This window comes from Meles meles, chromosome 12, assembly GCF_922984935.1.
Source record: "Meles meles chromosome 12, mMelMel3.1 paternal haplotype, whole genome shotgun sequence".
Taxonomy (NCBI): Eukaryota; Metazoa; Chordata; class Mammalia; order Carnivora; family Mustelidae; genus Meles; species Meles meles.
Genome location: NC_060077.1, coordinates 79,459,902 through 79,484,395, shown reverse-complemented (window position 1 = coordinate 79,484,395; position 24,494 = coordinate 79,459,902). Strand labels below are relative to the sequence as shown.

The 24,494-nt window shown below is 44.7% G+C and overlaps 1 protein-coding gene across 12 annotated transcripts in view; it reads right to left on the bottom strand.

The window, feature by feature from the left end:
- The window catches only part of ZNF532 (zinc finger protein 532), a 108,659-nt gene that overhangs the window by 28,098 nt on the left and 56,067 nt on the right, over positions 1-24,494 (bottom strand). For 10 of the 12 annotated variants that reach the window (XM_046024963.1, XM_046024966.1, XM_046024961.1 and 7 more), the window contains 4 exons: positions 15,728-15,909; positions 11,338-11,514; positions 4,687-4,849; positions 727-1,008 (listed from right to left, as the gene is read on the bottom strand). The exons of 1 other annotated variant lie outside the window; for it this stretch is intronic. In XM_046024963.1, the coding sequence (XP_045880919.1) occupies positions 727-1,008; positions 4,687-4,849; positions 11,338-11,514; positions 15,728-15,909 (804 nt within the window). The remainder of the gene's footprint in view (positions 1-726; positions 1,009-4,686; positions 4,850-11,337; positions 11,515-15,727; positions 15,910-24,494) is intronic. One more of the 12 variants, XM_046024971.1, reaches the window with a different exon arrangement.

The window sequence follows — 24,494 nt, the reverse complement described above, 5'->3', positions numbered from 1 at the left end:
TTAGCTGCCTCAGGATTTGATACAAAAACAATATAGCACCTATTTGTATCTAAAAATTCAACCTGGACCTAATCAACTTTCTAGGAATTATGGGATAAAGAGAAGCAAATTAAACAATGTCGAAAGAAAACAATTACCCACATCCAGAAATGCGCACAATAATCTACAGAACGTGTAACCCAGTTTTTCCAAGAAATCAATAGCAGGTTAAAAAGTAAAACAGAATAGAGGGAGGGCTACTATAGAATAAGAGACTACAGTTCTACAAAAACCAAATGCAATGCAGCTTCTTTCCGGATCCTAACGGAAACAATCCAACTTTAAGACTACTGGAACCATATTATAAAATTGTCTTGCTAGTTTCATGAGGTCTAATAATGGGCTTTAAAAAAATCCCTATTAGTTGGAGATGTGTACTTATTATTTAAAAAGGAGAAGGAGATATAGATATATATATATATATCCAAATCAGATTTTTCAGTGACTTTTGAGTTACTGAGCTTCTCCTGGATAGCTTCAGGAAGGATGCAGTATCCCTTTCCACTACCAAACTCAGGAAAGAATCACATTAAGTCATACAAATACTAATAGTTTTCCAAACATCACTTTCTTTCTCCTCCTTTCTTCCTTATTTGTTAACTACTGGCAGAGCCAAGCTCCCGAGTGTTGGACGTCTGCCCAGTCCTGTGCTCTTCCTCACACCCAGGGGTGGCCTCTTGCTCTTACCTTCCCGTGCTCCTTCCTCACGTGGGAAATGTAAACATCTCTCTGCGTGAACAAGCGGTCACACTCCCAACACGTCCAGCCGGGACTGGCCACCTTCTTGGGTTCCATGGATTTTTTCACAGGTGACGGAGACTTCTTTTCCAATTTCTCTTTCCCATTCATGGATCTGGTATCCTCTTTGTTTTGATTTGCTGAATTTTGAGTTGCGGGCTTAATGCTCAAAGGCAAGTTTATACCCAAGTTTGGAGGCCCTTCAATACTTTTCAATGTTCCATGCATAGACTATGTTACAAAAAGAAAAGAAAGATCTATCATAAACGGTTACCATGGAGAGAAGCACACGTGGACCATTCTTGACACGTTACAGATATCCCAACAGGATTTTATATTCATTCAGAAGCATTTCTTAATAGAGCAAAAAGGAAATCTATGCAAACACTTAAAAAGAGACAGAGGGGAATTAACTTTTATGGTTGCTCTGAATAATGCATTCCCAGTTCCAAGTAACTTCTGAAAGCTTATTTGCTTGTGCCATTTTTAAATTCTTTAAAAAAGAAAGCCTTCTGCTTTGAGTCCAAATTATTCCTGGCTCTGTCCTCCCCCAGTTAACCAGTGAGTTCTCTCCGCAACAGACTCTTCCCGGGGAAGGAGATGTTGACTTTCCCATCTACCCAGAGACATGGGGCTAGGCTGATGCACAGGTAGGTGTTCAAGGCCCCCGGCCAAGCACCATTCCACAAACACCTGAGACAAGAGCGGGGCCTTCTCCCTCCCTTTCAGACCCTCCACATTCTTGGGACACGTGTAAGAGTTTGGGTTTTCGTTGGGGTTTTCTGGGGTACCGTCAGGATCCCCGCATCCTATCTTGATCTGTCCCGTCTTCCCAACAATACCCAGACTTCTAGGCTGTATACAGCAGAGACTCAAAAAGCCTTCTACAATCGCTTAGCTTTACTGTCATTAACGTGACAGCCGCAAGGGCCATCCCACTCAGACTCAGACTCCAAATTCTACTAGGGGAAAGCGGGTGCCATCTGATCTTAAAGATCAGCGTGCCTTTGGTTTTTGTTCTGTTTGTGTTCTCCAAACAGAGTCCAGAAAAAGAAAAAAAAAAAAAGTGGAGGCAAGTAAGTCTGTGCCCCATTGTAGAATTTAGCTTTAAACAGGCCTTCTCATGTTATCGGCCTTCAGGCTAGAGTCCTGAACCTACAAAACCTCCAGAAAGGCACAACGTGACACACGTTTCCCAAGCACTCTAGGCCTCCTACGTCCCGGAGATTCACACTGAGTGTATCTCGACTCTATATTCTTTCCTGAGTGTTGGAGTCTGAAGCGCTCCCTCAGGGTACTCTCCGTCACACCTGCCCAGCAAAATCACCTCTAATCGGTGCCACGAGTTTGCCACCCCTCCTTACGGTCTTACCCCAGAAAGAAAAAGAGGGGGTTCTGTCATTTTCCCATGAGCAGAGGTGTCAAATCTATCCAGGGGATCCTCAAACTGGTCTCTAAAAAGAGGCCTGGGAGGAAAATGTCTAATGTTCTTTGGCACAAGAAAGTCTGCAGGGAAGCAAGGCGTGAGCTCGGGACAGCCAAAAAGCCGAGCACTGGCTTCTCTGCCATCTCACAGGGCAGAGGCTTTTGGGTTTCCAGTGGCCTTTTCCAAAACAGAAGCCAAGTGTTTACCTTTTTAACCATTTAAAACCCAAAGAAAACAAAAACCCCAAAATCTTCTAGTAAACTTTTCGTAAGTTTCTAGGCAAATACATTTTTACAAACTAGAAAGTTGAGGAGAAGGTCATGTATTTAATAAGTATTCGGTGAGACGACCTTGCGGTGCTACAAGAATTACAGAAAAGCAGTAAGAAGTTCTGCCTTGACAAGAGGGCAAGGTCATGGGTGCTACAATGGGAATTTCTACTTTACTCATTCCATTTTCACATCATGAAGTAAAAATAGTATCGTTTATTAAAAGCAAAAGTCTTTATTAAATAAAAGAAATACCACGTAATTCTTTTAGAACTGATTTTTCCTTAGATCCTGTAACAACAAGTAACTTGAACAACTGTAACTTGAAAGTTTGCTTTTTATGGAAATGCCAACATGCACACAGGGAATCAAGCTATACTCTGGAAGAAGAAATGCTACAAACTGATAAAATTAGGCGAAAAAAGATCTACCTTTAAAAGAATATGTATGAGGGCTCCTGTCCTGCTTTCTCTTAATTTCCTCTTCACGAAAAAGTGAACAGCACAGGTATCAGGTGATACAAACAAACTCACAAGAACTAGTACAGATCTTAAAAATGAAAACAAAAGCAGAGCGCCCCCAAAACTGTATCTTTATTCTTACCCATCCCCAAACACGTAAAGGCAGGATATTTGAAATGTACAGGACATACTTGAAATGAGAACACAAGTGAGTATTCCCACTGTTTTTCGTATCATGTGGTCTCGTAAAGGTTCAGATGAATAAAAACAATTCTTTCGTCCTTGTGGCTACAGGATTTTGCCACTCCTCTTCAGTCTCTATTCTTGGAACCTTGTATTCCTCCAAATTCACTATTAACACAAGGAAGACCCTAACCACAATGTCAATGACCCCACTTCCAGATGTAAACATGAGTTCCAGAAAGCAAATACCTTAAAAGCCTCTTAAGAAGTTAACCTTTCTTTCTTTTTCCCCCTGTAAAAAGTATGCTAAGATATTTGGGTCTGATTCCAATGTCACTATGTTTTTATGAGCAGTTTCTAGGGTTTGGATTTTTCCCCCCACCAATCAATCATTAAGTATTTGTTGTCAAGATAGTTTTGTGATTTTAGTGAAAACCTTTAAAATATCTTAAGAGGATTTTACTGTACTTTAAGTGATAATGATGCAAGGTATGGCCCACGCACTGATTCACTGAAGTAAGGCCACAGAACCACCACCTTAGCCCAGCCGCCAATGCGCAGACCCTCCAGTGAGCAGGCGTTAGGTTCTTTGCAATAGGCAGTTACGCTACGTGAGCTCGCGTACGCTCAACACAGGAAATTTCAAGGATTAACAGTCCATTCATCTAATTAAGATGAGACCGGACTAACTCAGGAGACCTGATTGGTTCACCTTTCTTGTATTCCGTATTTAAAAAGAGAAGAACGAAGAGGAAGAGAGATGGGAGTTCATGGTATCAGGACACTGCTGCTTTCTCTTTTTAAAAAGTCAAGTCACTTTAAGCTCTGAGAGTTCTCAGATATTACGTCCTTATCACACGGGAATAAAACTGCTTACCCTTTCAGAGTGGGCAGTTAGGAGGCTAAGACTAAGCACTGCCCTCCATGAGCTTCAAAGGCTGTAAAGAGATTTAGGAGCCCCTTTTGGAGTCTGGAGGGTGAGAATTGTCCAACCCGGACATTTATTCATTTTGTTAACTGAACACTTGCCAGGGGCCACTCTTTTATCCTACACATTTTACCTTCGATTTGCACGCAACCTTGATAGAAAAAAAGACTAATAAAAAGACCCAGGGGAATCAATTATCACATAAATTTAATCACTTACATAATTTCAAAGGAAAACCTTCATTTTTCTAATACACCAATATTTACAACAAATTAACACAACTCATCAGAGTCCCTGTCTATTTCTAAGTCCATTACAACACGGACTTCTCAAAAAAAGTCAATTTCACGGTCATCATTTTCACATGCAGGGACAGGATGAGCCCTAATGGTTATTTCTCTTTGAGAACCACGGCATGCGTGTGTTACTCTGCACTGACCTGTCACAGGACACAGATAAAAAGCATCAGTCAAGTGGATGATGGCAGCATTCTGTTCTGTAAACTGCTCTGTACCAACAACCAGCATCCATCCCTTCCCTCTAGAGCAGGCATGCCTTCTCTTCACCTGCAGCTCAGCCTTGACTTACAATCAATGAATGGGTCTGCAATTGACTTAAAGGACACGAGAGATGTGCACACACCTTGATATGGTCCATCATGAGTTGCTTCTGTGCATATAAAAGAGAACAGTCTGGACACTTGAAAACAGACACCTTCTGGTTTTCGATGTGTTGGTCAAAGTGGCGATACAGCAGGGTTTGCAGGGTAAAAACAGTGTCGCACATGGAACACTTATATATTATTCTAAAACAGAAGAAGTGCGTGGAAATGTCAGTCAGCCCTCATCTCGGAAGCCGAAAGAACTGCTACTTTACATCTCATCTCAAGAATTCAGGCGGCAGGAGCAGTGAGAACACATAAACACGGTAAAAAGAACAAAACAGTTTAGCTGTGAAACAAACTTTTGGAGGCAACCTGCATCACTCCAGGGCAGATCCGTCTTAACATTTGGAGTAAAGATGCATTCAACCACATTTGCATAGAAGTCTAAATTAATGACCATTTTACGACTTACAGATCTACAGCAGATACTGTTTGTACAAGACCTTCACCTGTTAGTTACTTTAACACAGAGCAAAAGCATCTTGGTTTTTTGAGTTTGTTTTTTTTTTTTTTTAAGTATTCTTTAAGGGAAGACAAGGAAGGCAGCTGGGAGGTGGTCCCCTAACTTGAAAAAGCATTTGATAAGGAACTAAGCAGGCCTGTTCAGCTCCAACGCCTGCACAAGCTCTTATTTGTCCCAAGTTTTCTTTTCGAGTTGGGGGAGATTTTTACACTTGAATTGCAGTATTTCCCTACACGTTCTCAACACAGAAAGCCCTACACAGTCAATAATCATACACCGCCCCCCTCCAAAAAAGAGAGAGACAGAGAGAAAGAGGGAAAGAGAAAGAAAAAAGAAAATCCATACCACTGTTGTTTCAATTTACATCTACTGAGCTTAAAATGGTTTAAAATACCGTCCACTACAGACCATTTCCCTACCCGGGGTTAGCTGCCAAGCAGCCTCCCTAAGCTAACTCAGACCTGAGCTTTCTGCACACAACCCCTTCCAACCATAACACCGTCCACGGAAGCTCAGGCGGGAGGGGAAGGACTAGACGCCCCAGCCACCAACCTCCACCCTCAGGGGCTTCGCTGCTCGCTCAGGATGCCCACGAGGGTCCCCTTTCTCCCATAACTGCCCCAGGTCTTCCTGGTCCTCAGCGGAGGCCTAGAGACACCACCTGTGCCTTCTCTGAAGCACTGCGAGGACAGGCACAAAGAATCCGAGGGAGCAGCTCAGGAAAATGGCAGACAAACACAGACTGAAGGTCAAGTCAGAGACGCAAAGAACGAGCCGAGATTCCGTTTGCTGCTTGCACAGCAAGGCCAAAGAAAGGAAAGCTTCGGAAACCACCGGTCTTCCCTCTTGAGCTCTTCCTAAGAAAGTCTATCTCACTTCCCGGTTCTCTGTCAATAAATGGCAGACTTAGTTTTTCACTTTTTCCCACATAAAATGTATAAATTTAACTGGATGAGCGGCACACGTTTTTACAAGGTCTTGACATATTAATAACTGAGCGCAGATCACAGGCACCTGTGGGGAGAGGCGGGGATTTGAGGACTTCGGGACGCCACCACACAGCTCAAAGGAGGCACCCTGATGATGGGCCGTCGTGAACGGTACCAAGTGTGACGAGGACGGTCACTTCCTCGCTGTTTGAAACAGCTCGGAAATGAAAAGAGCCCAAACGGGCAGTCCTGTCAAGCAGCTACGGCATTTTTCACAGATTGTGCGACAGACCCACGCCAGTGCATGGGGAGATTTTCGTGAAAATTCAAACAGGGCACAAGACAGTATGTACAACACGTTCACATTTTTTCAAGGGCGTAGAGAAGACACGGAAGGTCAAACACCTGCCACCACCTCTGCCAGACGATACTATACGCACTCTTGCCGTTTGCCTTGTCCGCACTTCTCGATTTTTCTGTAATTACCGCAGAGCAAGAGGGAAAAAAGAGCAGCCTCAGGGAAAGAATGAAGATTAACCAGCTAGGCTAAGAATTTTTCTCAGGATTCTATTCGTACATTTTTTAGGAAGAACTATTGCATGAAAACTGGCATGGCCCATTTTCCTCGAGCTACATTCCTTTGGGGAGGGGTTTTGTCTGCTTTGACTTTTTTTTTTTTTTGCTTTCCACGGAATAGCAAAGAAAGTATAAAATAGGACAAAAACGATTTACTTCAGTGTTTTTCTGAGGAACAGCTTGCTGGTATAATGCCGGACCGCCACCCCACGAACTGCTAGCGCTTATCAAGGGGGAGGCGGGGACCACAAGGCACGGAGGTCTGGCGGGCACCAGCCTGGCGAGACGGCGCAGGTCGGCTTCACCGCTAGAAGCACGCATGGGCACTGCCGGTCTCTGATAGGACACAAGGAGCCTCCTGCCAAGAGGACGTGTCCTGCGTCCAGCTGCAAGAAAGCACGATGGACAGGGGTCCTCCTGAGAATGAGGGGGGCCAAAGACATGAGAGGCGGGGGAAGATGGAGCAACTGTTCCAGGCGGAAGAAACCTGACAAGACAGGGCGATTAAATGCAAAACATGTTCCTGGATAGGATTTTGAACCTGAAAGGGGGGAGGGGGGCATTTTCTCATCTATTAGAGAAATTTTCATGGGGTATACGCATTGAGCGGTGACGTAATCACACTGATTTCTGACTGGGAGGGTTCAAAGCGGGTGCCATATGTGGGTGACCTTTTTGGGAGCAGAGGCAGAACACACTCCAATATTTATGTCCTGCTGCCCCATTATTCTTCAAGGAGAGAGAGGCGGAGAAAGAAATGGTGGGAGTAAATGTCAGGAATGTGGGCAACTGGGGAATGTGGGTGAAGGGATATCATCTGTAGAGGTTTCCAACTTTCCCGTAGGACGGAAACTACTGAGAAATGTTCGATGGTGCCCATGTTAAAAAAACAAAGCTCAAATAAATGAACCTCACAGATACAAGAGTTAGGATATGAAGATCGAGCAAACTCTCCAACTACAACGGCAGAAAACCACAGGACAGAGCCAGGCAGGGGAGGGAATCCAGGAAGGACGGTGAGGGTGAGGCCCGCGTGTACACAGGCCAACGCTGGGGCATGGCGTGGTGAGGGGACAGAAACAAAGAGTGTGGCTGGGTCCCCAGACTGTGGGAATGGTGGGGGAGGTCCTGTAGAGTTGCAATGGGCTCTGAAAGCCAAACCTGTATGTTTGACTGAATCCTACCAGAGTTGCAAGACTGAGGGAATAGTGGATAACCAGACTTACGGACAGGGGTAGAAGGAACTTGAGAGAAGAGGGGAGAGGCAGGGAAGGGGATGGGGAAGAAACTGAAACCTAAAACCAGGCGTCTGGGTGGCTCCTCGGTTGAGTGACTCTTGATCTCCGCTCAGGTCTTGATCTAAGGTTCACGAGTTCAAGCCCCATGTTGGGCTCCATGCTGGACCCCAACTTAATTAAAAGCCTAACAGAAGGAAGGAAGGAAGGAAAGGGAAGGGAAGGGGAGGGAAAAGAGGGGAAAGAAAGGAAGAGAAAGCCTCTGCCTTTGGCTCAGGTCATGATCCCAGAGTCCTGGGATCGAGCCCCACATCCGGCTCTCTGCTCCGCATGGAGCCTGCTGCCTCCTCTCTCTCTGCCTGTCTCTCTGCCTAGCTGTGATTTCTCTCTGTCAAATAAATACAATATTTAAAAAAAAAAAAAAAGAAAGAAAGGAAGAGAAAAAAGAAAGCTAAAACCAAATACCCACACTCAGGTCCAACTTACAGCAACCCAAACTCTCCAGAATAGTGCGTACCCCTCGAAACAAATGTAAAAGCTTATGCAACCAAAGATCCCAAGCTCAGAAATCACTACCACAAACCACCTCCTTCATTAGCACTGACTGAATCCAGCTAAGTGCAAAGCACTGTCCTGAGCAACAGACCATCCGCACGCCTCCAACACGTGAACTATGTCTCAGAGGGGCTCAGGGTGAAGAGAATCTGCTGGATGCTGCACAAATCCCAGGGCCACGGTTCAAATTCAGCCTCATCTGACTCCAAATCCTCCCGTCGTTCCGCTCTTATAATTTAGTACATGCTGGACTGATTCAGAAACTCTGTCTCTTATGTAATCCTAGACTTTGGAGGTCTCCCTTCTCCACTTACATACATTTAGAGTGGCAAATAAGAGGAAGGCACAAAATAGCAAAAACCCTGCTGTTCATCAGATGTCAAGGAAAAGATGAAAATAGACACAAACCTCTACCACCATGAAATCCAGGAAAGGGCATTCAAAATGAACTGGAAATCACCCAGAAAGGATTAAAGAGGGCTCACCGCTTTCTTTTAAGACAGCAGGGTAACAAGCCTGACCACACACTGAAAAGCAAGAAACACAGCGCTGGAACAGTGCCTGGCACATAAGAAACACTACATAAATGTTAAATAAAAATCTTAAAAAAAAAAATACAGGAGCAGAATCTGCGCATTTCAGTTTGAGGTGCTGGGACGACAGGACTTTATGGCGCTCTATTTTTAGACCTCGTATAGCCTCGAAAGAAAATGGAGGAGGGTTATTTTTATATTGATCTTTAAAAAAAATCAATGCACACCATGTGCATAACCTTATCATTTGCATAACCACCTGCGAACCCAATCCTGCCGGATTTCAACACCCGAGTCTCCAGTGCCATCAGGGCCAGTGATCTGGGAGGGGGGTGGGGGGTCCACATCAACAGAGCAGAGATGGATTTAACGTCAAAAGGAAGCTTCTGAATCACGTGGAGGCCAGGTAAGTGTTCCAACAGGCAGGGAAGAGCGAGCTCAAGGCCCCCCTGTGATACAGTCGTGCCACATGGAGCCTGACGAGCAGCACCTGGGGTCCCAGCCAGGCTGCAGGTGGCGACTCGCCTCGGCCAAGCACCGCCATTCACTGAATGGATGCAGCTGAGTGAAAGCTGCCTGGTTTGGCAGTTTTGCTGTATTTCATCCCTAATTTTTTTTTCCCTTTGGCTTTACAATTTAAAACATAGTAGTCAATGCCCATCTTTAGAGTTGGTACGTATTAAAGAACAATTGTAGCAAAAATAATTTTAGGAAAATACTGGAGTAATTTCTTCCTATGCATTACTCAAACTGGAAAAATACCGTTTTAGCTTACCTTAATCAGTTGCTGCCCTGTATTCCTAGGTAACAAGTACTATTCCGGATGTCAGTAAAGTTTTATTTATTTATTTGAATAAAGAACCCAATTAGGGGCTCCTGGGTGGCTCAGTGGGTTAAGCCTCTGTCTTTGGCTCAAGTCATGATCTCAGGGTCCTGGGATCAAGCCTCACACTGGGCTCCCTGCTCTGCAGGAAGCCTGCTTCTTCCTCTCTCTCTCTGCCTACTTGTGATCTCTGTCTGTCAAATAAATAAATAAAATCTTTAAGAAAAAAAAAGAACCCAATTAAAAGCTGTATTAACGGGGCAAGACACCCCCTTAGCACCTAGAAGCTTTACTACCATGAACAGCGAGGGCCTCAGAGCTCACTCAAGTATGTCTTTGGGGCCAAGCTACCAGGTTATTTACAGGTCGCCTGATCTGCAGTTTGCTTCATTTCAAGGATCCAGAGACCAGAGGGGAGGTGGTCTTCCTAGAACAGAATTCCAAACTTTATCCTCATTTTCTAATAAATGCTCCTATAGTGTTCCGTCATTAATATTTCCGCAAACTAAATGTTACCGTAAAAGGCCGGCACACGTAACGTGGCGCGTCTGCAAGTCTTCCCTCTAACACGTCCATGATCATGGAGTTACGGGCAAAACACATCAATAGCTTTGTGCAGCAGAATAACCTCACACAACAAATTCCACGTTGCCATAAATGATATGGGAATGAAATGCGCTTCACCGCGAGGCTGTAACCCAGTGCTATGTACACAACAAAGAGCAAATGCGGAAAGGACCAAAGGCACCACCGAGCCCCCGCGTGCTCTGGACAGAGGGACTGTGCGCCACACATTTTAAATGTCACCTCCCTTCAGCCTCACACACACTCTGGGCCGTAGGCACTACCCTCACTTCACGGGGGAGAAAAATGGATGTTGAAACAGAGCACGTGACACTCCCAGACCTCACAGCTGGGGGGCGGGCGGGTGGCAGGCCTCGGAATCCAAAGCCCACGCTCCCTCTTCCTGGCTAAGCTGCCCGTGATGCAGACCGGAGTCCCAGGTCTGCTCCAGGGCCACTTTGTTACTAAAGACTCACAAAGCAAAAACTGACCAAAATAAGAGCAAGATTAAGACAAAAATGAAATTGCTTTTGCTAATCAAGGACTTAGACTGGCTATGAAGTTAAATTCACTAACCAGTGTTTTAAATGGACGTTGGTACCCTATAAGAAACCAGGTTTAAAGCAAAAAAGGGAAGATGACCGTATTTTACCATTCCCCTCAAACTTATTTGTTAAAATCATCTTAAGAAAAAGGACAGAACTGATAAATATTCACTTGCTTTGTGACAGCTGAAGGGCGTAAGTAGGAAGTGACATTTTTGGCCGGAGGCTTCCCCTGGAAGGAGCCCAAGGGTGCCGGGAGTGACAAGCCACCGGCTGGACCTCCTACTATAGCGACCTCTTCGCTGTGGGTCCTTCTCTGTACCTTCAGTTTTATTCCACACAACTACCCCGTCCTCTAAATCCCTGAACAGGCAGTGGCACGAAGTCAGAAGGCGGCAGGACTTACTTTGGCTCTCCTATCTTGACGCCGGGATGCTGTGTGTAGGCATGGGAATGTGTGCTTGGGGCAGACTTAAACGCCATGGGACAAATAGGACACTTGTAGAAGACTTCACAGTGAGAGCCCTGGATGTGAGACTTCAGAGCGGCCACGTCAGAGTACACGACATTGCAATGGACACACCTGCCAGGAAACAAACACGCGGTCGTCAGCACGGGACCATCACACGCGGGCACCTTCACTGTCAAAGTCAGCGAAAACGAGCATCTTGTCAATGGCCTCTTGTGGCTTCTCATGACCTTTAGGAAAAGTCTTGTTCTGTTTTCTACTTATAACAGGTCAAATTATTTTTATATACTTAAGAAGGAAGATCAGGAAGAAGGAAAACAAAACTCAACTGCCCCACGTCCTGGGCATCGTGGACACTGCCGGGAGTAAATACCCAGACTCCCGCGTGTCGGGAGACCGCCGGAGTGCGGGGGCGGTACCAAGCCCAGGGAACACGGCAAGACCCTAGGTCTTGTGACTCTGGAGAACACTCCCACATGCTGGATTCGGACCCCAGGCCCTGAGACTCCTAACTACCCCCCAATGCCTAAATGGCATTTCCAATGGAAGAATTCTTCACTGCCTCAACCTACATGCCATCAACAGAGAGGCAGAGAGAACCAATCAGCACTGGCTTCGAAGCCATGGCCATGGTCTCCGGGGACACACTGATGTGTTCAGTGGATCTGCAATGAAGGGGGCCTGTGGGGTAGAGAAGGTTAACCACCTACATTATCTGTCTCCTGCAAAGTAAGTTCATGTACACTTACATTTGTTTTAAGAAGTAACATGAATTATAAACTCCTGAAAAATCGACATCGCTAAATAATCTTTCCAATTAACTTCTTTACTTCTTGAAAGTGTGATAATTTGATTAGCTCGTGAACGGATCTCATCTAGTCCTTGGGAAACAAGCTCTGACGCTTAGATGTGTTTCTTCCCAAGCTCTTCTCTCTCCCGCAGGGACTCTGGGCAACACTGCTCACATATCCGCTTGATGACCGGACCGTCCCGTCTTCACACCTGAGAACTAACCAGACAGTGGGCTCTGCAGACACAGAGTCTGTGGAGGTCAACCCGCAACACCTTGAGCAGAGCCGTTCCTGGGCGTGGAGATGGGAGCAGACCTGGGGAAGGGGGACTACAGACAGAGCCTGCCTTCCAGCAGGCAGTGCTCCATTATGCCTGCATGAATTTAAGGTACTTTCATTCTTAGAACCTTCCGGATTCGTGGAGATGCTTCCCAAGTCACACAGGAGCGGGATTCTCTGAAGCATGGGGGTTCCATAAGGCGTGCCGTGTGAAGCTTTGCCGGCAGGCCATATAAACTGTAACTCGGGCATTAGCATTTTAAGTGATTTAAGGCATAATATTCAGCAGCATCTACGTTAAAAAATACACTAAATCATAACAGGAGGATAATTAAGGAAAGTTCCTCTATCTTATCTACTTGAAGTGTTATTTTAGGCAATAAAGCCACCCATGCACAATGAAATTAGTTTGGGTTAACCTGAACTTATGTTGTCCTCAACAGGTCACTGATCCTCTCTGGGCCCATTTCTCACGTGTGAAAGGAGAACAGTTGAACTCAAGTCACTTTTTAGTTCTTCCCGACCCTACAAGCCTGATTCCTATGTTAAGAGGAGGATCCCATCAAACAAAAATGGGTCACTAATGAAACAGAAGGGTCCTCTCCACCGGCACCATAAAAAGAAAAATTTTCTCATCAAGGGCAGGAAGGTGGTGTTCAAAGGGCGAAGAATGAGGAAGGGCAAAAAGACACAAAGAACTAATTCTCTGATTTCATCTGGACTGGGAAGGAAGATTTAATCCTACGGAAAATAAACAGGAAAGTAAAGCATCCAGACAACAGTGGAAGGACGAGGCCCAAAGAGCACCAACGAGGCTAAGGGAAAACCGTCTTTAATGTGAGGAAGGAAAGCAGAGAATGCACAAACCAGTTAAGAAAAGAGAGAGTTTTGTAAAATATCTGCCCTCAGGTGGAAGAAAAGCTTCCGGGGCACAGAGGTCAACAGGGAACAGAAAGACGACAAACAAACAGAAGACAGAATTTGAAGGATTCACACAGAATCTTAAAGCTACAAAAGTCCTATCTATTAATAAATATTTCATGTCCCTGAGGTCCTTTGTGCTCTGGGTACCAATCAAGTTTCTCTTCATGTTAAAAAAAAATTTTTTTTTTTTACTGTTTATAGTATACAATCCTACAGACCCCCTCTCGAAATGCAAAGCCAATGGATCAAGAAGTAGGAAAATTCATAGAAACCTAGGACTTTGACCACATCGACCAGGAGCCAGGAGTGACCACCCTCAGCATCTGGGAGAGGCAGTACGATCAAGAAGAGAAAGAACCAGGCTCACTGCGTCATGAAGGGGCAACTGAGGCACGAGAGCTTTTTCAGAGAAACTTCTGGGACCAAAAAAAAAACAAAGGGAAAATGATGGGAGTGGAGAGCCAGAAGTCTTTCTCCCCATACAGAGCTGGGAAAAATAACAAGGCCAAGGGGCTGCTAAGTCCCTGGCAAGTATCAGGCAGGACCATTACTTGAAGCAGCAGATAAAAAAAATTAAGGTCAAATATTTTTTCTCCCAACTAAAGAGGTAAACACGAACTACACAGAATACACACACAGAAGCATTTTGATAGCTCTTCTAAGCCCCCAGTCCAAGGGAAAAAAACCTGTACTAAACACAAAATTTTTTTAAAATTCCCAGTGCCAAATGGGGGGCAGGGGAGAAAAAAGCAAGGGATCAGCTTTTCCAACTGAGTTGATTGCTTTTAGCCTGGGTGCAGAGCTTGTTTTAATTTAGGAAAGGCACCAGGAATAGCGAGAACTGCAAAAGTCCTACTTCCTTTATTCATTCCCCCCTAAGTTTACTTTCATTATACTCAAAAAAATAAATACTTGAGGAAAGTTTGGCATCTGTTAAAAGAGGAGCAGAGAGAAAAATGGGGCAGAACTGCTTCCCATGACTAAACAAAGAACCCTGTAATAATAGTTTTAAACCCTGGGGTAAGAACCAAGGTACCCTCATATGGGCTTTGTGGGATCAAGGGCACCTTCAATGTGTGACTTCCCTCAGCACCTGGAGCCCCCGGGCATGCCCTTGCATTCTCTGGGGCATCTCAGTGCGGCCTGGAGCAGGCTCCACCCCGCTGTTGCCAGAGGCACCACCGGACAGAATTACCACCAAGTAAGTGGGAAAACTGGCCCCCAAATCTCTAGTTCCTTAATTTCCAAACCGAACTGTTTCCTACGAGGGTGGTACCCAAAGCATTAAGCATTCCTGCGTCACAGGCTTGGAGGCGTGTGATAAGAACGGGAACGAAGTCTCTCTTAGGGTTAGAGAAATGGACAGAGCCATCGATACTGCTGTGACCTGAATATGACGGAAATAAAACCATCAAATTATACCGACTAGACTTCATTTTTATAAAACAGCGTTAACTGTGCAGCTAGAACATATCACTGTGTATTCACAGTCTAACATTTAAGTTATAGGCAAGCAAACACTTAATCTTAAGGTACACACAGTACAGTAATACCTCTATTAACAAAGACACTGTGTGGCAACGGCGTGCTTTCTTGGCTGACTTTCGTGGGGTCAGAATAGAAAAGGCACAGGAATCCATCTCAGAAGGTCACCACATGGAAGGCAAAGCTCCAGTGCATCACCACTCCACGCTCCCTAAATGAACATTCGATTTGCCAGATGTTGGAACAGATGTTATCTGAGATTCTCAAGGGGCAGTAAAAGGGGCCACAGCTAGGATGTACAGAGACGAGGGAAACGCCTAGACTTGGGTAACGAGGAAAAAGGGACAGAGGAAGGTTACCTGGGGTAGAAGGTTCTTCCACAAAGAATGACGATGTTAGGAAAGGGCAAACACCCAATCCTTCGACAGGACGAAATAAAAGGGACCACACATCCCGTTTTGCTCAGAGGAGACGTATGAAAAGGTACAGAAATGCATGGTGTTCTTAGAGGGGTTCAAACGCAGAGAGTGTGATAGCTGAAGGTTGCTGGAAAGGGTGCAGAAAGGAAAAGTTCTAACGGTTCATCCAAGCTGACTGCTGGCCCATGCACGGTTTTGCAGGAGGACGGGCTCCATCTACCCTCTGGAGTAGGGGACCAGAAGGCTAATCCCACAAGGATCCAAACAGATCAATGCCACTGCACATGACCTCGGTTCCCAGAGGATCTGTTAATTGAGGTATCACTGTATGACCCCGCAAACGGTGTGCATGGACCCCTCAGAACTCGAAATGCCGCGCGGTGACAAGCGAGCGGGCTTTACTTGCATGTAAGCAAACAAGATACTGACCGAAAACCAACTCTCCGTGTGTAGTGCAGACAGTTCTTGGTGACGTGGCTCTGGAAGTGCACCGACCTGCAGACGGCCCCGCACTCGGGGCAGGTGTAGGGAGATTTGTGCTGATGGATTCTCTGGTGTGAGGCGTAGCTGCACTGGTTAGGAAGCAGCATCTGGCAGATAGTGCAAGTCTTCTAGATAAACCAAAGGGGGGAGACAGGGTTGGTCCTACGAAGGACTTTCTAATATGCAAAGAAGCGTGGTTAAAACCCCCAATTAACGGCACATCGCTCATGTCAAATACTGCTCTCGTGGCTTCTAAGCCCAAGGAGAAAGCAAAACTTGAAAGTTCAACGTTTAAACCTAACATCCCTTGCCCTGGAAAAGAAAAATAATGAGTGCTATACTAGGTAATCAGGATCCACCTGATTGGACTGACTGGTAATCAGTTGACCACCAGGTCAACTCTCAATTCTGTTAACTTTTACATTTTGTTCAGTGCAGAGGAGGGATGTTAGAGGAGGTAATCTTGCAAATTACATTAGCAAGTCAACTTTCACGTAGAATTACATGTTTACAAGCCTCTATCTCAAGAGTAGCCAGTTCCCACAACCCATAAAAAACTTTCTTCAGAATAATAAAAAATAGAGACTAATCCAATTTGTTTGTTTCTTTCTTTCTTTTCCCAGTCACTTCAGTTACCTGAACTCTAAAATACAGGAAGACAAAAGAATGACCCACAGCAATTAGCTGTTGTTTTTCTACTTGAGTTGGTCTTTCAGTGGATGAGCTAGCTGGACACTGTTGGATTTATAATAAAATCAGTGAACTCAAATTCAGATACATAAATTTTGATATTAAACTGAAACTTTATAAAGCTTAAAGCCTAGTCCCATATAAAATAAAGACAGAAATGCTCTTTGGAAAAGGCCCTACATTTAACTAATCAGGAAAAACTGAAACACACTGTTTTTCGTCCCCTTAGATGTAAGCAGTAAACATGGCATATTTTTCAAACACAGCAACAGCAAACTTAAGGTAAATATAAATGAGGACTTACTGCATCCACTCCAAAAATAAACCTAACACAGCACAAGATAAAATGTATTCCAATTCCAGTTAGCCATTAATGTAACAAGAATCCATCACCTTCTAAAATATCTAACTTACACGAAAGTCAGTTAAAGAAATCCTCAAAATACAGACTCTAGCTAAGATTTAAAATGACCTTTTATGCTGAGGAGTTATAAAATTTTTAAAAGATTTCTTTTTCTTTTAGCTTTGGAATCCAGTCCCCAAAATTAAGGCCTTAAACTCCTAAGCAACTAAAACTATGGAAAACCAGAAGCTTGCTTGAAAAAATCTGTCTGGTTTTCCTGCTAAAAGGACTAAATACAAATGATATCTCACAAAATGTTTATTATAATCACAAAATAAGAACATTACAGGCAGCTTTGATGAGGCCAGCGTCATTTAAAAAAAAAAAAAAAGCATTCCTTGTCTAACAACACATACAGCCAAGGTTAAAACAAGCCACAGCAAGAAAAAGCCATCTGCACCTTCGTGCATTAGAAGATCCTGTTGATGTCTACGCTATCACAGGTAAATCACTGGTTCCTTTGAACTCAGGTCTTCTATTTGCTTTGGCCACATGGCCATTCATCCCAGGTGGCGAATCATAACATGTGCATGTCCACACGCACCTCAGACACGGACGGACCCCATCCACTCCAGGCCAAGCGATGAAGTACTTAAAATAAATGGAAATGCAACATTCCATTCAATTCTCATAACGATCTAGGACTTGGTAGTGACATCACTGGGAAGCTGTGTGCACTTCTGGACCTTAGAGCTCACTACTTAATCTGTTAGAACTGCCCGACCGTTGTATTAGGGTTCAAGTGGACACCATCTCTAACAGCTTCTCCTTTATCTAAAGCAACATGGTTACACTAGTTTGATAGGGAAAAACAGCAACACAAATAAAAGGAATTCTTTAAAAAAAAAAAAGGTAAAAGTAACTTTCACATTCTCTCTCGTCAAGATCTATCAACAAATATCCTTCATGATACGTACAAAATTCACAGTGAATCATTTAATCTTCCTTGTTGGACATTTATTTGTTTATAATACATATTTAAACAGTCATGGAAATACTGGTGAAGTGAAAAGGTTTCGTTGCTAGCAGGTTAACTAAAGTAAGTATCGAAATGATTCAAGAAGAGACATTACAAACTCTTGAGTGTTCCTTACAACAGAATTCTCTAACTGCAAAGACTACGAAAAACGTGTTAGAGTAACAGATACCAGATACCAACGACAAATACCAACCTTGCTCATACCCGTTTCCTGGAGAGGGGAAGCGGTCCCTTCGCGACGCACCGTGTGGCGGGACGGTCCAGCCCGTGGGGCTCTGTGAGGGCTGCTGGCGGCCATCCCACCCCCATCTCCTGCCCGGGCCACGGACTAGCTCCCTGAGTTTGCACTCACCCATTTCCACTGGCTAAGGCTCGTTACCCACTTTAGTCACAGAAGTTCAAGGAGAAAGCCAGTAGGCACGACCGCCCCAAATCAAAACGTGTCCATGCAATTACTGGAATGGGAGAATTCAGTGGCTGGGGGAATCACACTGGTGACGGTCTTACCTCTAGTTCACACATATATATTCATGCACAGACACTGTATTGGCTCCCACATTTCTCTCTGGGTACCCCCACTTCTACTCCCTGCCTCTCTTCAGTTTTGAGAAAAAGCACGGTACTTTGGTTGTAGACACTCTCTCCTTGATGCTTGTGTTATCAACAGTTGAACGCTCACATGACTCGTGTCTACCTGTACTCCCCAGAGTTTTTGCCTGTTTCACTCTACCTGTTTCAGATAACGTTGTGCTCCCCTGCTTCCCCAGACGGGGTACAGCATTTTCGCAGACTAACCCATCAGCTTCTCTGGGATACCTTGACCTCACGGTGATGACAGCTGTTCTCCGGATTTAGGGACAGAATAGCACGGGGGCAGGTCAGTTATTTCTTTGCGCTTTCACAAGAATCTGACTTTCCTTTTTTTAAAATCAAAGAACTAAAATTTATCTGAAAACTCTAATTCTCTACAATACAAGCTGCGGCTACTTACAAGAGCATAAAGCAGTTTAATGTGACCGTACTTAACTGGATAGAGAAAAGTATACTGTCGGCCCTTGAACAACATGGTTTGAACCACGTGGGCCCATTTGCATGGGGATCTTTCACAGTACAACACTGCTATGTAATTTCTTCCTTGTGATTTTCTTAACATTTTTTTTCTCTAACTAACCTAATCATAAGGCTACAGTATATAATACATAACATACAAAATATGTGTTAATCAACTGTTTGTGTTATCAGTAAGGCTTCTAGTCAACAGTAGGTTAGCAGTTGGGGAGGGGGGGAAGGACCGGGCTAAATGGAGGATGGGGATTAGGGAGGACACTTGTTGGGATGAGCACTGGGTGTGATATGTAAGTGATGAATCCCTAAATTCTACTCCTGAAGCCAATATTTCACCATATGTTAACCAACTAGAACTTAAATAAAAACTTTAAAACAATCCAGTAGGCTGGGGCGCCTGGGTGGCTCAGTGGGTTAAAACCTCTGCCTTCAGCTCAGGTCATGATCTCGGGGTCCTGGGATCGAGCCCCGCATCGGGCTCTCTGCTCAGTGGGGAGCCTGCTTCCTCCTCTCTCTCTGCCTGCTTGTGATCTCTCTCTCTCTTTGTCAAATAAATAAATAAAATCTTAAAAAAAAAAAAAAATCCAGTAGGCTATTAGTAGTTAAGTTGGGGGGGGGGGGTGGGTGTGGAAAGTTATACATGGATTTTTGACTGTGTGGAGGATCGGTGCCCTTAACCCCCACATTGTTCAAGGGTTAACTATAATAACATGCACTTAAGTAGATTCATTTGTCTTCTGATATTTTACTTAGAACATCTGAAAAAGGGTAAATATTTCCAGTACTTCATTAATAAGCAGCTAACATATATGCTGGGGCAGATTCACCTGCTCAGAGAACTGCTACTTTTTACAGTAAGATAATACCTTTCCATAGTCAAGTAACACAAGAAAGCTGAAAAGAAAGAATCACATTCCATCCGTGACAATTAGTCATACTGTGCCTTCTCCGCAGGCCCTGGCCCCGCCTCCCTGCTGGCTAAGAGGGAGAGGAAAGGAGCACATCAGGGCCCTACTGAGGACTCAGGGACGCCAGAGCTGGGCATCCTCCTTGCATGCAAGAGCAATTATCTGGGTAACGAGGAAAATAATTCCGTATGTTGCAATTCATGTTTTAAGGAAAAAAAACTGCCTGCGAATGGTGAGAAAAGCTAGAGAAATAGGAGTAAATACACCATGTATTGTGCTCACATCTCGAACACACCAAAGTGGGCAGCAGCCTGAAACAGTGGGTGGGAAGGTCAAAACACCGCGGGCGAAGAAGGCCCTGTGCTACGTAAACCCTGTCTGTGTCACTGACACCAGGTCTGTAGTCTTCTGGCTACAGCAAAATCACCCCCCAAATAATACAGTAATAATAAAGCATACCAGTTGGCCTTCTGACTCTCACTTTCATCCCATTTTACGATGAGTACACAGAGCATTTCATTTCAGATCTCACTTAGATTGGAAATAACACAAAACAAGATTTATAACAGAAATGACTCTGACTCCTTTTGTTTCCAAACTGGTGGGTTGCGGTGGTTTTTGTCCTCAAGTCATTCTGCTACACGGAAAATTTCTAATAAGAGCTGACAGTTGTAAAAGCACATTTACAGAAAGTGGTCGGGTCAGCACATTAAACCTACTCAGATGATAAAAGGTTAAGGCAGGGGGCGCCTGGGTGGCTCAGTGGGTTAAGCCGCTGCCTTCGGCTCAGGTCATGACCTCAGGGTCCTGGGATCGAGTCCCGCATCGGGCTCTCTGCTCAGCAGGGAGCCTGCTTCCCTCTCTCTCTCTGCCTGCCTCTCTGCCTACTTATGATCTCTCTCTGTCAAATAAATAAATAAAATACTAAAAAAAAAAAAAGGTTAAGGCAGAAGTGCAAACTGGGACAGGCCTAGTCCGGCCAGAACTGAAATTAAGCACTTAGAAGAAGGGCGGGACCAAGCAAGAGCTGGGAGTCTATGGCTAGTAATACTGTGGGTGGGCGAGGGCATGGAGGTGGGCTCCATGGTTTCCAGAAGCAACTGCCTGGGCAGAGTGTATCTAGAAATGAGGGCTGACCGGGGCTGCTCAAGATAATGAAATACACGTGGTGTGGTGTGTTCCCGATGCACAGAAACTATACTGAGTCAGCAATCCCTGAAAATGGGACCAGGGCAGAAAAAAGGCACCTCTGTCTGCACTCTAGGAGCTGACCGGGCTAGAACCCAAGATTCCATTCTCTTCTAATTCTCATGCTCCCTGCCACTGCCAAATGCTTCTAGATCCGAGGTTATCAGCGTGACAGAGCAGACAGAATAATGAACCGGCAATTAGGCACTCTTGCCTCCAGTCCCCATTCCGCCCCTCACTGGGTATTTGTTTCTCCAACTGTACAACAAAATGCTGACCAAAGGACCTGTAACATTCTCTGCTACGAAAACATCCTACCAACTAAGAGGTTACAGGATGCACTTCTAGTCTGTTCTTGGCTAAATTTAGTCACGGTTTTACTGAGGGTGAGGCAGACACTCCCATACATCTTAGTATCAATTATCCACAGCTCAGCTGTTAGCTCTTAAATACTTCATGGAGAACCGGGAATCTTCTCCACCCACTCCTCTTCTCCGTGTGCCCCAAAGCGGGGATTATTAGGAGCAAATAGGTCGGAACAGAAACCTCCAAGCAGGGCAGATTTACCGGTGTTACAAAGTCAAGTGCTTGTGTGGCTCCGTTTTCACAGCACAGCTCAGTTCCATGCAGTTGGGTGGGGAAATGACTCACCCAAGATTCCTTGCCGTCTCCTCCGGGAGATCAGCAGACACGGGCAGGGCGGTCCAACCACCCCCCCAACCCCCCCCACCCCCCACCCCCCCACCGGCAGGGCGGTCCAACCCTGGCTTGGACTCCGGCTGGGCCTTGCGCTAAACCACACGTTTTCCACTTCCACTCTCAGCAGAGGCCTGCTCCAGCAGGTGTGCTGAGCAAGAGGCCGGTTCTGAGTGAAGTGGCACCCTGATTCCCTGTGTCAAGCATTACTTTGGTACAGATGGTCCACAGGACATTTGGAAGAGGAGTAACTGGCAAATGCCACTAAAACCTTCCTTCATCCCATTACATTTTCGAAAGTTCTGGCAAGGCTGAGCGCGCACATGTGAGGAGACAGTGGAAGGAGATCAGCGTGTGTGGCCACAGCTGGGATCAACAGAAGAGACCCTCTGCTGGGTTCCAACAGGCACCGCTGGGAAATTCCTGGAAGGACCCATTCCAACAGCAGAGCAACGGGAGTCAACAAGAAATCAGAGATGAAACGGGACGCTGACTGTGCTCAACCGAGAAAAGGTGGTTCCCAAGGGAAAGGCTGGGTGCGGTCTTCGGAGCCTGGCTCCACAGACAACAAACAGAAGAGACTGACCACCTCATCCCTGACTGCCTTCACAGGTGGGCTAAGAGCCAGGATGCGTGGAAATGGACCTGGAGAGCAGAGAGGAATCAAGCAGAACGCTGTGCTCACGGGACACCTAGTTCCAAACACAACTGAGAGTCCCAGGCTGGAAGGCTCAGGCTGAGCCTAGCGATGTAATCATGGGATCTCCCGAAGACACAGCCGCTACACAAGAAGTTTAAACAGAGCGAAATTTCCACTTCTGGGAAAAGGAAATGGAAGTACCTTTCCCTATTCCTTCCACTAAATACCACTGAAACTCCTGGGCTTTATACATAAAAAAGACATTAACAGACTCTGAGAAGCAGAGAGAAGAAGGCAGGCTGCCTAGGGACCTCAGGACCCTGGAACTCAGTGACGAGTTCTCTCTGTTTCTTTCTGCCTCATGTATCTCCCACATTTGGAGCTGAAGAAACTGGCAATCTGGAAACACTAAAAGATAAGAGACAAAATAATAATAATGATGATAATCCCCAAGAAAAGCCTGCTATCACTAGCCAAAGGACCAGGAAAGGGTCAGGCTAACAAAAGAGAAAACTTTTTAGATAATGACGGCTCCAGCCAACCACCACAGGAAACACCACAGCCCCACGCCCACCACACCAAGTCCGGGAGCAGCCCAGACATCCGTCTTCGAGCTGTAGTAAGCTGTCCCAGCACCACCGCCTGGATGGTGTCAGAGAAAGCCAGTAGGGAAGAGGGGTCTTCATCCCTACATCAAGTGATAGAGTCCTTCTACCAGCCCAGAAGGTGTTTTAAGAAAAGTCCCCAAAGCAATCTCTAGGCCCAGATGGTTTCACTGAAGAATTCTACCAAATATTTAAAGAAAAATGAACACTAACTGCACACTCTCTTCCAGAAAATAGAAGAGAACACTTCCCAATGCATTATATAAAGCTAATTCTAACCTGTCCAAAACCCACCAAAGACAGTACAATATATATATATATATATATAAAATGTAAAACTCTAATGCAAAATATTAGCAGATTAACTTCACCAAATATAAAAAGAATCATAGAGCCTGAGCAAATGGGATTCATTCCAGGAATGCAAAAGGGATGGCTCATCCCTGAAAACTCAATATAATTTTATTTCCCCAAACACTGAATCGAATAAATGAGTTCAACAAAGTCAGGGGGTACATGATAAATATAGAAAAATTAACTCTATTTCAATCTAGCAGTAACATGTGAACACTGAAAAACAGAATACCATTTACAAGTGTTAGGAGAGAAAAAAGAGCAAAACAAGACATTTAGAGGACTCATATGATGAAAACCACAAAACAGTAAAAGGAAGCAAAGATCTAAATTAACAGAGAGGGGAACCTGGGTGGCTCAGCCAGCTAAGCATGTAACTCTTGATTTTGGCTCAGGCTGTGATCTTACGGTTGTGGGACTGAGCCCCATGTCGGGCTCCGCACTCAGCATCAAGTCTGCTTGTCCCTCTTCCTCTGACCACCCCCCCACTCACATACATGTTCTCTCTCTCTCTCTCTCTCCCACCAAATAAATAAATTTTTAAAATCCTTAAAATAAATAAATAAATGCATAAATAAATAAATGTTCACGAACTGAAAGACTCAACATAGTAAAGATATTGATTCTCCCCAAACTGATACAGATTTAATGTAATTCCTATCAAAATCCCAGAAGATTTTGTAGATATAGACAAGACAATCCTAAAATTTATATGGAAAGGCAAAAAAAACTAGGATTGCTAAAAACAAGTCTGAGTGTCAACTATACTTCAGTTAAAGAAAAATAACTATTTTGAGAAAGAAGAATAAAGTTGGGCATACCAGTGTACAAGACACTTTATGGTCACTATAGTCAAGACTGTGTGGTGCTGGTGGAGGGACAGATATGTAAATCAAGAGGACAGAAGCCAGAACCCAGAAACAGCCACACACAACTATGCCCAAGTGAGGAGCACTTGGCTGGCTTAGTAGGCAGAGTTGCAACTCTTGATCTTCAGTTTGTGAGTTCGAGCCCCACACGGGCATAGAGATTACTTAAAAAAAAAATTATATATATATATATATGTGTGTGTGTGTGTGTGTATATATATTTAATGTATACACACACACACACACACACACACACACACACACACACATACACACCCTCAACTGATACTCAACAAAGGTGGTAAGGCAATTCAAC